Below are 15,928 nucleotides of genomic sequence, written 5' to 3' on the forward strand. Positions count from 1 at the left end.
ATTAAACATCACTCAGTGACTAAACACTTGGAAATACCAGGTAAGTCTACATTGCGAGGTGTGCTGAAGTAGAATTGGTATAGATATGCAAACATGAGTACATGGTATCATGTCTGTGCCCTAGATTGCCGTGGAATTTTCACTTCTTTTCTTTTGTCTTTGAATATTTATAACCTCAAGCCTAACTGTACAGGTATATTTTTCTTTCCACTCAAGATAGTTCAGCCTAGTAAAACTGAAAGCCTTAACTAAGGGAGAAGATCCCAGGATGCTCTGCTTAGGGAAAGATAATCTTCTTTATCTGAAAATGCTTTTTTCAACATAATGATTATTTTTAGCCAGACACAGGAATAAAGTCCTTCTTTTTTGCAGATCCCCATGGGATTAGTTTGTTTCACAGAAGAAAAACGAAGTGATGCATTTATATTCTTTTCTCTACTCAGCTGTTTTTCCTTCCTAGAAAAGAAGTTGCAGAGAAAACTCCTTACGGAAGGAAACAGTGGCATGGACACTGTGGGTTAATATATGTGTTCGAATTAACAGTTTCAAAGAGGGTAGCAGAGCACAGTGAAAACCAAACCCACCAAAGCAATTTGCTGTGCTGCGCGACAGCTTGCTCACTACCTGGGACTAAAAAATACTTCAGTCTGCAAAAACTAGAAAAAAACTTGCCAATTATTCATGACATTTCTGAAAACTGAGGAAGCAATTGGATTGTATTATGGACAATAAATCCAGTAAATAAAGCAGTGGAAATACAGTGCAATAGTTACCAGAAGTGTCTTTCAGCATTAATGCGAGAGAGGGGATGGCCACGTGATGGCAGCAGAGTCTGAGGAATTAAGGTTTTGTCCTACATTAATCTATGGATAAACAAGATACGGCCTAAAGTTCCTACCTGGTTCTTCAGCTTCTGGAAAATATACATCATGTATGTTTTAATTTAAAAATATGTGGCATGTTCATCAGACCAGAAGTTTCTGTGGAGAGTGATTACATACTTTTCATTTTTTTTAAAAAAAATTACATTTGGGGTACGTTTTTTTAGTAAACCAGAAGTTTTCATCTCATTTGACAATATTTCCATATTTTTTCTGCAGTTAGTCGAATTAGTTCCACCCAGAAGAGTAGGTGTATTTCAATAAACCCAAGAAAGTTGCTTACTGTTTCCTAGTTCCTTTTCCTAATACTTTTGTCCACAGGAAAGAAAATGCATTATTGAAACTCCTTTGGGGGAAAACCAGAAAATAAAAATCCAGTGTGAAGGGGCTGGAGAACAAGTTTTACGAGGAAAGGCTGAGGGAACTGGAGTTGTTTAGCCTTGAGAAGAAGAGGCTGAGGGGAGACCTTATTGCTTTCTACAGCTACCTGAAAGGCGGCTGTAGAGAGGTGGGTCTTGGTCTCTTCTCCCAAGTGACAGGTGATAGGACAAGTGGGAATGGCCTCAAGCTGCATCAGGGGAAGTTCAGACTGGACATTAGGAAAAATTTCTTCACAGAAAGGATCATCAAGCACTGGCAGAGGCTGCCCAGGGAGGTGTTTAAAAGGTGGGTAGATGAGGTGCTTAGGGATATGATTTAGTAGTGGACAGGTATGGTTGCAGTTGATGATCTCAAAGGTCTTTTCCAACCTAGTGATTCTATGATTCTATAATTTTTAAGAGGAGGACTAAGAAAACTGCTCATGCTATTATAGAGTCTTGAACTGAGGAGACAGAGTTTTTTGACTCAGATTGGTATATATTAATAAGCTCTACCTTTGTATTTTAAAAAGAAAGCTACAATCTGCTTATTATATGTAAACTAGATGCTCTTTCTCAACTCCTAGGAAGCCATTTATATATCTCCTTCATATGATGAATTCTGAGAACTCAGGATTTGTGCAAGACAGTGAACAAAACCTCAAAACTCCATGAGTTAATAATTGTCTATCCAAGACGTTGGTTTTTTTCCCTCCTTAACCACATAAAAGCTGGCTTTTTACGTGGCATTCTCTCCCGCAAAAGGCACAGTCCCCTCTCTGCTTTGTGTGTTCCAGATCTGACATTGCAAGTTCAGCTTTACTCAAGCAAGACAGTCTAGAAACCTTTGATCAAAGTCTCTATTCAGTCCATGCAAATACTTCTATTAGGATTCTCTGCTAGAGCATGACATTTTGCAGAACCAAAAGGCAACAAGGCAGGGTATAGGCAAGTGGCTCTCAGGAATGGATTAGATGAACAGGGACATAGACTGGATTAACTCCAAAGTCCTATTTCCTGTGCTTCCAAGGGTTGTCTTACCCTCTAGGAGCTATTAACAAAAAAGAAAATATGGTGTGCAACAATAACAAGGTGTTTAAAAGGATGTCATTAGGTTATGCACAGTGCTGAATTCTGCATAAACCAGACTTCTTCCCTTATGGCCCCACACTGGATTGCTCTAATTTGGCAGGAAGTAGTAAGGAAGACCATAATCACCAGCTGGAGGATGGCGTGACTCAGCAATGTACGTAATTTTGGGTGGCCAGAAGGGAACCTGTTCTGCAGTTCTTTTTATGCATCCATATTCCTGCGCTGAATGCATATTAGTGAATCTTAGCAATTACAGGGAAGTATGCCTAAAGCACTGTGGATTGCCATCCTCCAGCTGGTGATTAAAACGCTCTGCCATGATTAGCTGAGGTATTCAAAGCCAGCACTGCCTCCACAAGGCAGGTAGCAGTGTTTAGTTACAGCAGCACAGGTCAGATAAATGAGATCTTTGGCAGATAAGCTTTGGTTGCTTCTGCTGCAGCAGTTTAAGGCATCACTGCTCTGCCCTGGTGTTCTCCTACAGAAACAGGGATGGCAGAAAAGAACATAGGTCCCATACCTTTGCTGGTGCTAAATTTGGGAAGGCTTATGAGTAGGATTTCTAGATTGCAGACCCAAAAAGCAAAGAAATAAACCACATGATAACTCCAGTATGAATGTTTTAGACAGTATTTTTTGATTTCACAGCATTGGTTCAGCATCATTTGCTTTGTGTATTATCTTGTTGTTATTGTTTTTCTCCTCCTTTGCTGTCCTGGTACACTGTTTTTATATCAACCCACTAGTTTTACCTTCTTTGTTTCCAATTCTCCTCCTCATCCCACTGTTGAAGGCAGGGGGTGGTGTCTGGAGGAGTGAATGGGCAGCAAGACGGTTCTCTGTTGCCACCTGGGGCTAAACCATGATGGTAGGAGAGGCAGGGGCTATTGGGACAGACAGAGCAGGGGTGCTCAGGAGAAGGATTATCCAGAGAGAATCAGAGAATCATAAAATGCCAGGTTGGAAGGGACCTCAGGGATCATCTGGTACAACAATTTAGGTGATAAATAGATTAAATTAGATGGTCCAGAACCCTGTCAAGCTGAGCCTTAAAAATGTACAGTGTAGAGGAATCGACCACTTCCCAGGGTGATTATTCCAATGTTTAACTGTTCTCATGGTGAAAAGTCTTCTTCTGGGATCCAATCAGAATCTCTCCAGGAGCACCTTATACCCATTACTCCTTGTCTTTTCCAGGTGAGTCTCCGTCCTCTTGGTAGACATTCTTTATATACTGGTACATGGTAATAAAGTCTCCCCTAAGCCTTCTCTTCTCAAGGCTGAAATAACCCAGTTGTCTCAGCCTTACTTCATATGTTACGTTTCCTAGTCCTCTGATTATCAAAGAAGCATCTCCAGGATAGTATCTGTTCACACGCAGTTCAGCAGGAGACTCTCTGGAGGTCTATAATTTAGAAATTTTTTAAAAAAGAAATGTAAGGGATGAACTCTTCTGATTCTCTCCAGGAGAACGAATTCTAATCTCAGGCTTCATTGGGTAGCAGAGGGAGCACCTTCTATACGAGGACAGGCTGAGAGAGTTGGGGTTGTTCAGCCTGGAGAAGAGAAGGCTCCGAGGAGACCTTATAGTGACCTCCCAGGACCTGAAGGGGCTACAGGAAAGCTGGAGAGGGACTGATTACAAAGGCTTCTACTGATAGGGTGAGGGGCGATGGGTATAAACTGGAGAGAGCCAGATTTACACTAGACATAAGGAGGAATTTCTTCACCATGAGAGTGGTGAGGCACTGGCACAGGTTGCCCAGGGAAGTTGTGGCTGCCCCAGCCCCAGAGGTGTTCAAGGCCAGGTTGATGGGTCCTTGGACAACTTGATCTAGTGGGAGGTGTCCCTGCCCATGGCAGGGGGGTTGGAATTAGATGATCTTTAATTTCCCTTCCAACCCAAACTATTCTGTGAGTCTATGATCCTGGCACACATTTCCTCGTTGCAAAAATACTTTTTTATCCAACCCTATCAAAGAGTAATAGAAAAAGGTGCTCTGAGTTCTCTGTAGATATGCACGAACCTTTATACTTGCCCATGTACAAAATACACACAAAATATATACAAACCACAAAGAAGTAGAATCAAGCTGATGGGAATGTTATGGCTGTTGATGGGACTCTAGCTACATCCTGCAACAGCTCAAGAACTCTACAGAATTTCTGGGAAATCCTGTCATGTATTATAATTTCAATTACATGGACCAAATGTTATAAGGTAGTAGAAGCTGTGGGTAGCTTCTGCAAAGGGAGAAGCTCTGCAGGAAAACTCAAATTACCTGGCAGTTGCCTGCTTTCCTAGGGCGGTATTTGTTAGCGTTTTGAGGTTTGCAGAAGCAGAAATCGGATGCTGATTGGGAGTGCCTATCGTCAGGACAGAATTTCGTGTTTAAGGCAGCATTCTTTAGCTTTAGCATGGATTAGGAAGGAACGAATTATGTGAGGAATGTGGTGGTAGTCTGGTGGTTACGTGTTCATATTATTCTGCTCTGCTATACATATTGTGAGAAAACTACTGAAGAGAAGTCAGGAAATGATCTCATAGACTCTTCCAACCATATTAATAACCGCAAAGGTGGAAGGAAGCACAAGGAACAGTAAAAATCAGGACACAAGGTTAGCTGGGCCACCTTTTATCAGCTGTTTCCCAGTCAACTAAGAAATGTTAATCTTTTGTCCGATTCAGACTCGTTTGTCCTTTAAGATGGATGCCTTTAAAAAGGTGACACTGGACAAAACTAGTCAGAGGACCATTTTTAAAATGAAGATTCATGTCCTATATAAGGTTAGCCAGAATGCATGGAGTTAAAGGAAATCCTTGAGTGTCTTGAGAGGGCAACTTCTGGAGAACTGCACTGCAAGGCGGTACTCAGGGTTCAAGTAGATAGATCCTCCGTGAGGGATACCCAAGGTGGGAAGGGCAGGTGGAGGCACAGATTGCCCCTCTTGCTGACTTAAGAACCGGAACCCCAGGGAAGAAAAGCTCTTGGGCTAAAGAACTACAGCTCATGGGGAGCGAGGCGCATGTGCCGAGTGGGGGCGGGGCAGCGGGGAGAGGCGGGCGCTGATTGGAGGGCGAGGCGCGGCGCATGCGCAGTGCGCGGGGGGTTCAGGCCCCAGTTGGTGGGCGGAGCCTCGGGGAAAGGCGGGCGCTGATTGGAGGGCGCGTCAGAGACTCATAGAATCACCAGGTGGGAAAAGACCCACTGGATCATCGAGTCCAACCATTCCTATCAAACACTAAACCATGCCCCTCAGCGCCTCGTTCACCCGTCCCTTAAACACCTCCAGGGAAGATGAATCAACCCCCTCCCTGCGTAGCCTGTTCCAGTGTCCAATGACCCTTTCTGTGAAAACCTTTTTCCCAATGTCAAGTCTGAACCTCCCCTGGCGGAGCTTGAGGCCATTCCCTCTTGTCCTGTCCCCTGTCACTTGGGAGAAGAGGCCAGCTCCCTTCTCTCCACAACCTTCATCCAGGCAGTTGTAGAGAGCAATGAGGTCTCCCCTCAGCCTCCTCTTCTCCAGGCTAAACAACCCCAGCTCTCTCAGCCGCTCCTCATAAGGCCTGTTCTCCAGCCCCTTCACCGGCTTCGTTTCTCTTCTCTGGACTCGCTCCAGAGCCTCAACATCCTTCTTGCGGTGAGGGGCCCAGAACTGAACACAGGATTCGAGGAGCGGTCTCACCAGTGCCGAGTACAGAGGGAGAATAACCTCCCTGGACCTGCTGGTCACGCTGTTTCTGATACAAGCCAAGATGCCATTGGCCTTCTTGGCCACCTGGGCACACTGCTGGCTCATGTTCAGTCACTGTCAACCAACACCCCCAGGTTCCTCTCCTCCAGGCAGCTTTCTAGACAGGCTTCTCCTAGTCTGTAGCACTGCACAGGGTTGTTGTGCGCCAAGTGCAGGACCCGGCATTTGGCCTTGCTAAACCTCATGCCATTGATCTCAGCCCAGCGGTCCAGCCTGTTCAGATCCCTTTGCAGAGCCTCCCGACCCTCCAGCAGATCTACACCGCCACCCAGCAAACTTCCTAAGGGTGCACTCAACGCCGCCACCCAGGAAGCGGGCGCCGATTGGCGGGCCCGGCGCATGCGCAGCGCGGGTAGCGCCGATTGGCGAGCGGGGCGTGCGCTGGCGCCGCCGCTCGGTCTCCCTGGTGCCGCCGGCGCCGCGGCCGCAGTGCCCGGATGTAGCGTCGGTCGGTCGGTCGGCGCGGGCCGGGGGGCAGCGCCGGCGATGGGCGCCTAGCGAGGGCGGAGGGAAGGAGAGGCAGAAGGGAGGGAGCCGGGCGGAGGCCGCTCCCGCCGCGCCAGCATCGCGCCGCCGCCTCCCCCGCCCCGGCGCCGCCGCCCGGTGCCCGCGCCCCGCCCCGGGGTCCCCGCGCGGTGCCCGGGGCCGCTCCCGTCGCCGCGCGGCGCCGGCGGGATGAGCAGCGCGAGGAACAACCGGGTGATGGTGGAGGGGGTCGGGGCGCGCGTGGTGCGGGGCCCCGACTGGAAGTGGGGGAAGCAGGACGGCGGTGAGGGGCACGTGGGCACCGTGCGCAGCTTCGAGAGCCCCGAGGAGGTGGTGGTGGTCTGGGACAACGGCACCGCCGCCAACTACCGCTGCTCCGGCGCCTACGACCTCCGCATCCTCGACAGCGCGCCCACCGGTGAGCGGGGCGGGGGCCCTTCCCTTCCGGGGGTGACTCCCCCCCCCCCCTTCTCCCCCTATAGGGGTGACTCCCCCCCCCCTTCTCCCCCTATAGGGGTGACTCCCCCCCCCCTTCTCCCCCTATAGGGGTGACTCCCCCCCCGCCTTCTCCCCCTATAGGGGTGACTCCCCCCTTCTCCCCCTTTGGGCCCCCCCCTCCTTTCCCTTTTCAATTGCCCTTTGGGTGCTTTTGGGGGGTGACGGTCTGATATCCCCTTCTTTTGGCACAGCTGCACGTGGAGATCTGGATCTGTATGGATACGTAGGTGCTGACTTGGAATCATAGAATGCCAGGTTGGAAGGGACCTCAGGGATGATCTTGGTCCTTGATTCTTGAAGAATCTCTTTACTGTGACTTTACTTGTTCCTTGGTCACAAGTCCTGTACCCCTTACTGGGGTGATCCCTGGCAGTTCATATATAATAGGTTTATTCTCTATTACTCCTGGCATTTCAAGCCACTGTGCTACCTTACTCCTGTGTTTGTTTGTTTTTCCTGACTTTAAGTGCCTTGTTTCACAAAGTGATGTGGAGCATTTCAGAGACTTATAGCACGCCAGGTTGGAAGAGACCTCGAGGATCATTTGGTCCAGCCTTTTTAGGTGATGTATAGTATGAACGAAATGGCTCAGCGCCCTGTCAAGCTGAGCTTTAAGTGTCCAGTGTAGAGGAGTCTACCATTTCCCTGTGGAGATTATTCCAACGTTTAACTATTCTCATGGTGTAAAGCTTTCTTCTGGAATCCAATCGGAATTTCCCCAGGAGCAACTTATACTCATTACTTCTCATCTTTTCCATGTGACTCCTCATAAGAAGGGAGTCTCCATCCTATACACTGGAATAAATATATAGTGTGTGTCTGTGGCAAGACGAGAAGTTGTCCTGGGATTTCAGGGTTGAGATAGACGAGGAAAAAGTAATCTGCCATAGAGGACACGCTCCCGGTGTGCTGGGCAGTGGAGGGAGGGAATCAAGGATGCTGCCTCAGGGTTTTGCTTTGGTTTTCACACCCCACTCCTCGTGGATTTATATTTTAGAGCTGTCTCATTAAATAGTAAAAGTCATTCTGAGTCAAGTGTAGGTAGGATTGCGGACAAGAGCTGTAGCACCTTTTTGTGAAAGATTGAATTAAGTGGTTAAAACACTGTTTTGTCTTGTGATGTTTTTTATCTGTATTGCCAGACCTGCTGTAAGCCAGATGAAGTACCAGGAAAAATAAAAGCATTTGTTCATTCTTTTACTTACTTGACTTCTTGATATTTATGCTTTAAGTTTAGACAGTTTGGACAGTGGATTTAGGTCTGTGCTGACATTATGTGTCAGTGTTGCGAGCACTGCAGGGAAATTTTCATTTTAGCACCTGCTTTTACAGTGAAGACTCATGAAGAAAACTGTTTTTCAGTTTCATCAGAAATATAGTGATGGAAATCTAGGGCTGGGCAGAATTGCCTTGATAATGAGGTGATTGGACCAGTTTGTTGGGGTACTTGGATGTTCTGTTTTTAATGTGTCTTTCACTTAAAAAACAATGGAAATGGGAGACCATCTTTGAGCCTGCTGCTTAGTGTTGCAGAAAGGAAAACTATAGCAGTGGGTTGAAGCTAACAGACTCTTGAAGAGACAGCAGAATGGAATTAATTCTAATTAATTACAAAAATGTTTCTGAGAAAAAATGTTGAGCCTTTGAGATGGATTTAATTTTTTTGTCTGAGGACCTTCTCCCCTGACTTCATGGTTGCTCTTCTGTTCTTTTGGAGGGTAGATGCTATTAAAAGGAGCAGAATTAAAAGCTTTTTGAAATGGACCTTAGAACGTGAAGTTAAGAGTAGACTTTCAAGTTGCTGTTCTTTGTCTTGCAGATATTTATATTTTGAAACTTTAACTGCATTTGATGTTCTGTAGAAACCAGTGGGACTGCTTCTGCTTAAACCTGAAGTGTATGCATAAACATTGACTATTATTCTTGAGTGATCGTTATTCTGGCTCTGCTTGGTGTATTTGCAAGCTCACAGTATCCTGTTAACTGCGTCTGGAAACTCACACTTAATACTTGGTTTTAAGTCCCTTTTTTTTTGTTTGTTTGTTTTTTTGCTTTAGTCCTTCTAATTTTCAGGGTTTTTTTATACACTTTATTAGAAATTTAATTGCTGCATCAGGTAGGACTGTGTATATTGCTTTGCAAAAACACTTGTAAGCAGTGCTGTTCTCGGGCTTCACAGAATGGTATTTCTCTTTTTGAGGTTTTCGGGCAGCGCATGCATCATTCCCACAGAACTGCTGCAAGGAAACACCCAGGGCTGTTTTGGTTTTTTTTGCCAGAATGAGTTATTTTTGAGGTCACTGTTCCTTAGCGATCAGAAGAGTAAAAAACTGTAAAGTAGAAGCAGCAAAGAGGCAAAGTATTAGGATGCTGTTAATGTGGACTGAAATCCTGTTTTTACTACTGATTCTCTTTGTTTTCCTGGGCAAATCCTTCTCTTCCTCAGTTTTCCACCTTTCTGTAATTACTTATTTTTCTTCATGGTAGTGGCTATTTGTTGTCAGAATAAAGAGATTCTGATTTCGGATAATAGTTTGATACAACCTCTAGGGGCATTTATTATGTAAATAGGTACAGGAAAAGCAGGATTAGGTGGCAGGAATTTGTGACTGTAGTATTAATAATGATGCTGTTGAGCAAAGAAGTGTTATAAAATATGGATGGATTTTGGTCTGATGATACTTAGCACAGTGTTTTTTTTCAGTTCAAAACAAAAAATTCTCTGATTCATAAATGTACAGGCACAACATAATTGTAAGTTTATAGTGAGAATGCAGCAGTAGAAAGGAAATGATGAGGTTAGTTATTGCTGGGAGTTCTTTTTATTAGGTGTTCAAAACCGACCTTGGTTAGAAGTCCTTGAAAGTGATGCTTGCAGCCAGAGTCACTGCTTTGATGAGTCTGAGGCTGGTGCAGCTAGGAACAACAGCAGTGCCTCAGGAACGGTTGTGTTAACAAAGTAATGTTTAAACCATTCTGTTTAAAAAAAGAAACCTGGGTTTGGTACTTGTATGTGCATATGTATGTATATGCCTGCCTTTCATGCCAGAACAACGTTTCAAAGACTGACTGATGTTCTGTTCTTGTATTTTAAGGGCTGTAGGCAATTACCAACATGGCAAGAGTATGTTAAGTTTTTTTATGAAACTTAAATAGCCTTAGTACTAGGATGGTGGTCTTTAAAATAAAATGACAATGATGATGTGCATGAAGTATCTCTTCTAAGCTGTTTGCTCCAGATGGAGTCATCTAGGTAATAAGTGGTTTGGGATGTGCAGTTCTGTTTTGTTTTTAAATCATATCCACAGAGCTGGCTGTGTGAGCTGCTTATCAGTGGTCGGATTTACATGGAACAGCATTTCTTTATTAAGCAAGGCAGCAGTTGAGAGGAACTGATAGACTAAGGATCTGAAAATAAAGGAAATTCCAGTTGGAAGAAAGGAAACTTCAGTTAGGTCCTGTGTAGTGGGCTCCTAAATGGAGTAAGTGGTGCGGTGCAATACATTAGCAGAGCAGTGTGACTGCCCAATTGCTTGCAAATAAATTCCAGTCTTCCTGTAAAGTAGCCTTTTGTCAGGATCTGGGAGTCTTGAGAGTTCCTTTTTTCTGGTGGTGGTGTGGAACAGAAAAAGAAAGGAGTAGTTTTCAGAGTTCCTGGACAGAAGTTGAAAGTAGAGAAGCCTAAACTTTATATTTAGAAGAGAAGGCAGCCTTTTGCCAAAGGTAAATGCTGTACAGTAGCATATTTGTAGAGAGCACTCCTGGCTGTGTTGACATAATACTCGGGATCATTATAGAAGCTTTCTGTGTTTATTCTTTCTGAAGATTTGCTTTCTACAAAGCTTAGGCAGAAATTCATTTGTCATCCGTTTCCTCTTTTATATGGTTGGTTCAAAGTAACAATGTTATTTTCCTGCTTAAAATATTTACCCAGTTCTGTTTGAATAAGGGGAGGTGGTGGAGGGGCTGGGGTCAGGAAATGGAATCTTGACGTGGAATTATCCCGTAGCCAGAGCAGGCATCTGTGCAGTATGGGAAGCTCTATGTGCTGTATTGTAATACTGAAAATTCGTGTGTTATCTGTTGAAGATCTGAGTATCTTTTTATACTTGTATTACTAGTTTTCTGTAACCTGAAGAGTTGCTCAAATCATCATGAAATCGTGTATACCTTTTTAAAAGGTAGACCACCTCGGATGATTTATCCTATGCTTGTGTGTGTTTCTGCTTTGAGCTCATCAAGTGTAATTTAAGGCAAATTATCTTAGTCAAGATTTTTTTTAGTGGCTATTTGTAAATGCTTGTAGAACACCTCACAAGTTAAAAAAAACCCTATAGCTTCATGAACAGTGATACTTGGGAAGCCTTTTTTTTTTTTTTTTTTTAATCAGCATGTCCTTTGTTCTTCCTGCCCTTCCCCCATGTCTCCTACACAATAATCCTCTCCCTCCTCATGTATCTTGTGATACCCTTACCAGATAGGACACAGGCTTTGGCAAGTCTGGCATCTCTTGAATAGAATAATTGGTCGTCTGGCTACTGCCAGACAGGGTATTTAATAGATCAGTTATGTTTGTGGGGAGACTGGTTTGCTTTTTCTTACTATTTGTTGGAATCTGGATAATCTGTAAGAGTTTTGTTTTCAGTTTGCATGGAGTCTGGCTGTAGTGTAAAAAATATCTGGAGTGGGAGAACAGGAAGAGCAAAATATTGTTATTGCTTTTTAAATTGGGGCCTACATAAGTTTTCTAAGTAGCTTGTGATATCCCTTGCCTGATGGTAGGGTTCTTACTATGAAATGAAAGGTTTTTGGCCTGTTGGCTTTTTGTAGAGAATAAGTTCATTAGTTCTTAGAAGTAATTGAAATCACTCCTGACTTCAGCTGTTCTTCACAGTGAGTGAGAAGGATTGCCCTTGTACATCTCATTTTACCATTAAAATGTTTTTCTGTTGGACAGTTGTATATTGCCACCTTTTCAAGTTTTCTTTAATGCAAGAAAGGTATTCGTAACAAACTCAAATAGCAATTTGAATGACACCAACTCCATTTCTTTTCACAGCTTTAACAGTGAGCATAGGTTTTAAACTTATAGTCAAAGGCTGTAAAATTGGTGTGGGCAGAGGAATGGTGGGCTAGGTAATCCAGGGAGGATTTGGGAATAGATGACAAGTGAAAATAACTGTGGCACAGACACAAAGGTAAGAAACAAATATGAAATGCAAATAGTAAAATCATTAATGACAGGGGAGATAAGGATTACCGGATTTTGCTTCGTCCTAAGGTTGGAGGGGTGTTAAGAAGTGACAGCTATTTAAAAGTAAATAGGCAGGGTGAAACTCGTTATCTGGATTCTTCTGCTTTCATTTAGTTTTTGCATTATCTCATTTTAGAGAGCTATAGTGCTGTTCAGGTTCACAGATGGCCAGCTGCAGGGCTGATGTCTGAATTCTGAAGTTTTTATGGCAGTTTAGTTTCTTCCAGTTGTTTAATTAAGGCATTCTTTTCTAATATAAATTTTGTAAAGTTTAGTTGTCAGCCTTTCTTGAACAGCCTTTCATTCGAAGGTTGGAAGTGATTTACGTGACGGATACAGGTTGCATTTGGTCAGGATTTCAGTTTGGCTCCAGAGCCTACGCTTTACCCAGACTCCTGGTTTTTCCTGCATACAGTACTCTGATTTACATCATGGGGTAGTTCTGGAACGCACAAACCGGTTTACATTTGGTGACTATAAATTGAAAGATATGATCTCAGTGCTGATGAGCATTCAGTCCACTGGGCTAAAGCAGAGCTAGTCTGAAACGTCTCCTTCCCTCCCCTCCCAGGCCTGTGTAGTGCCAACAAGAAGTCCTCAGCACTAAACTTCGAGTACGTGGTGAATAGATGGAGACCACAATGCAAGTTGTCTCCTTGCAGCCTGTGGAGGGCCACAGTGGAGCAGGTATCCACGCTGCAGCTTGTGGAGGACCTTGTGCTGGGGCAAGTGAATATGTCCTGAAGGAAGCTGCAGCCCATGGAGAGCCCACGCTTGGGCAGTGTTTTCCCGAAGGACTGCAGCTTGTGCAGAGGACCCTGCTGGGGGAGGGAAAAATTGGGAGGAGCTATTGCAGACTGCATAACTCCTCACTCCCCATCTTCACCAAAAAGGTTGTCAAGCACTGGAACAGGCTGCCCAGGAAAGTGGTTGAGTCACCTTCCCTGGAGGTATTTAAAAGATGTGTAGACATGATGCTTAGCGACATGCTTTAGCGGTGGACTTGGTAGCGTGAGGTTCATGGTTGGACTCCATCTTAAGGGTCTTTTCCAACTGAAATGATTGATTGTCTCCCCTGGGGAGGAACAAGGAGGTAGAGGAGTTGGGAATGAAGGAGTGAAGTTGAGTCTAGGAAGGAGGGGGAATGTAAGGGGAGGGTGTTTTAGTTTTGATCTTTCTTACTGTCCTCTTTTTTTTTTTTTTAACTGGCAATATATTTAATTTTCCCCAAGTCAAGTCTGCTCTGCCTGTGATGGTAATTGGTAAGCGATCTCACTTGTGTCTTGACCTACAGGCCTTCTAATTTTATTTTCACTCCCTGTCTTGTTGAAGAGGGGGAGTGAGAGAGTTTCTGGGTGGGTGTCTGGCAGCCAGCCAAGGTCAACCCACTGCACTCACATACCTGCAGTATCCAGTTCAACTTAAAAAAGAAATTCTTTCAACCTTCTTTAAAACATCCTACTGCTTTAAATACTTCATTTTGTTTGTGTGATGAATAAGTTTAGCTATCACATTTTGTGATCTAGTAGTAACAACAGCCCATTTTAGCACCTCATCTGCTAAAAAAAGATGTTAAATCTTAGTCCACTCGCATCAAAGGCACACAAATCTACTTCTCTCTCCAGACCTCTCCTGCAGTGGTTAAACATTCTGTACCGCGGTTACTTGCCTGCTCCAGCCCTGCGATATGTTGTTTGTTATGGCAGCAGTTTTGTGCAGCACCATAAAGAACATGGTTGGGAAACCAGTCCATCTGAGTGTTTTTCCTCCTGGCTGTTTTTCAGATGGATAAGTTTCTTGATCCGGTTTACAGCTCAAGTCTGCAAAAACCTTTTTTCTGGCATAGTGGGAAGTATGAAGCAGTATGGTCAGGTGGGGCGTGCAGTGAAGTGGATGTTGCTTCTTGGAGTGGATGAAGAAAGGGTCTATCAGGGTGGTGTTCAGGGATCCATGAGATAGAGATGTGACTCTCAGTGGGAGACTTCGCATGTAGGCATGCACTGTTCTCCAAGTCCCAGCCACTACAGTCAGTAAATGGCTTTTGAGTCAAACATCTCTGTAAGGTTTTTTTTTTTTTTCTTGATCTTCCCTAAGGAAGTTTTTTTCTGAGTTTTTCCACTGCAGCTTTTGCCTCACTGGTTAGAAATGTTTAGTCTTTTAGTTAAGTTTACTGTGAGATGATCTAATTCTGTGTTACATGACTCCTGATTAAACCACTTGTGTTCTGTTTCCTGTTGTTTGGACAAATTGAAGAATTCTGCAGTGCCCAGTTCCTTGGTCCTTCTACATCCAGAATAAATGTGATCCTTGGCAAATTGTCTTTCCTGAAGTTTAGCAACCATTACAAAAGTTCCAAAGATGTGCAACTTCTGTTTCTATGTGAAAAAACAATGTAGAAATTAAGTTTTAAAAGAACACAAATTCCACTCCTGAACCCCAAGTGCTGTAGCAAGTTAGACTTTTTAAGCAAGGCAACAAAACAGTTGCAGATTATCCCAGTCCTTGTAATGTATCGTTGATGGAGTTGTGTGTCTGGGTGATTTCCAAGTTCTTGTTTTGTAGAAAAATAGCATTTTTAGTTGTTGTTACCGGGCAGCAAAATAATTAAGTATAGGAAGTTAGTTAAAAAGAATGATTATGGTGTATGAGGTGTGTTGCCTGGCAGTTGGAATTGGCAAGTAATGTTATAGGTTATAGGACTTGTCTATGCCAGACCTTCAAACTTTCAGCACAGACTTTGTGGTCAAGGCATGGATGATGCCTTAATCATGGACCACTCCAGCGATTAATAGTGACCGTTTAGTGTAATGTTAGCATTTCCAGGGATTTTCTTGTCACTGAAGGCTACCTTTTGCTGCCTGGCAGAGATGCTCGGATCTCTGTGGTGCTGTGTGAAATTTTTGCTCTGAACACGTTGCCTTTTCCAGCCTTAACTAAATATTTATTCCAGTGTTCAGGAAGATTTTAAATCACGAGGCCAGAAGTCTTCCTAAATACGTTTGTTATCGAGATTGGAAGAGCATGGAGGGGAGAAGCTTCCTTGGTTAGGAGAAATGATACACAGGGTGGTTTTGCTGGCATTCAGAGGGACCTTGGCAGATAGGAGAAATGGGCCAACAGGCATCCATGTAATTCAACAAAGGAGAAGTCTAAGTCCTGTAATTGAAGAGGAGTAACACCTGCACCAGTACAAGCTGGGGACAACTGGCTGGAAAGCAGCTTTGTGAGAAAGGACCTGGAGGTCTCAGTAGACAGTCAAATGAACATGAGCCAGCAGTGTGCCCGTGTGGCAAGGAAGGCCAGTGGTATCCTGGGCTGCATTCAGAAAAATGTTGCCAGCAGGTTGAGGGAGGTGATCTTTCCCCTCTGCTTAGAACTGGTGAGGCCACCCCTTGGAGATACTGGGTCCTGTTCTCTCAGTGTAAGAGAGACATGGACATACCAAGAGTGTCAGGTGAAGGGCTGCAAAAGTATTTTAAGGGGTCTTAGGGCATCTGGTATGATGAGAGGCTGAGGGATCTGGTGGTGTTTAGCCTGGAGAAGAAAAGACTCAGGGATATCGTATCTTGAGAGTGTTATGTAAATACCAGATGTGGAGGTTG

At 44.2% G+C, this 15,928-nt stretch overlaps 1 protein-coding gene across 2 annotated transcripts in view; it reads left to right on the top strand.

The window, feature by feature from the left end:
- The first annotated feature begins 6,720 nt into the window (after positions 1–6,720).
- Positions 6,721–15,928, top strand: part of MIB1 (MIB E3 ubiquitin protein ligase 1) — an 85,298-nt gene continuing 76,090 nt past the window's right edge. The window contains exon 1 of one of the 2 annotated variants that reach the window (XM_069853958.1): positions 6,721–6,992. In XM_069853958.1, the coding sequence (XP_069710059.1) occupies positions 6,764–6,992 (229 nt within the window). In that variant the 5' untranslated portion in view covers positions 6,721–6,763. The remainder of the gene's footprint in view (positions 6,993–15,928) is intronic. The other variant, XM_069853957.1, reaches the window with a different exon arrangement.

This window comes from Phaenicophaeus curvirostris, chromosome 3 (assembly GCF_032191515.1).
Source record: "Phaenicophaeus curvirostris isolate KB17595 chromosome 3, BPBGC_Pcur_1.0, whole genome shotgun sequence".
Classification (NCBI taxonomy): domain Eukaryota; kingdom Metazoa; phylum Chordata; class Aves; order Cuculiformes; family Cuculidae; genus Phaenicophaeus; species Phaenicophaeus curvirostris.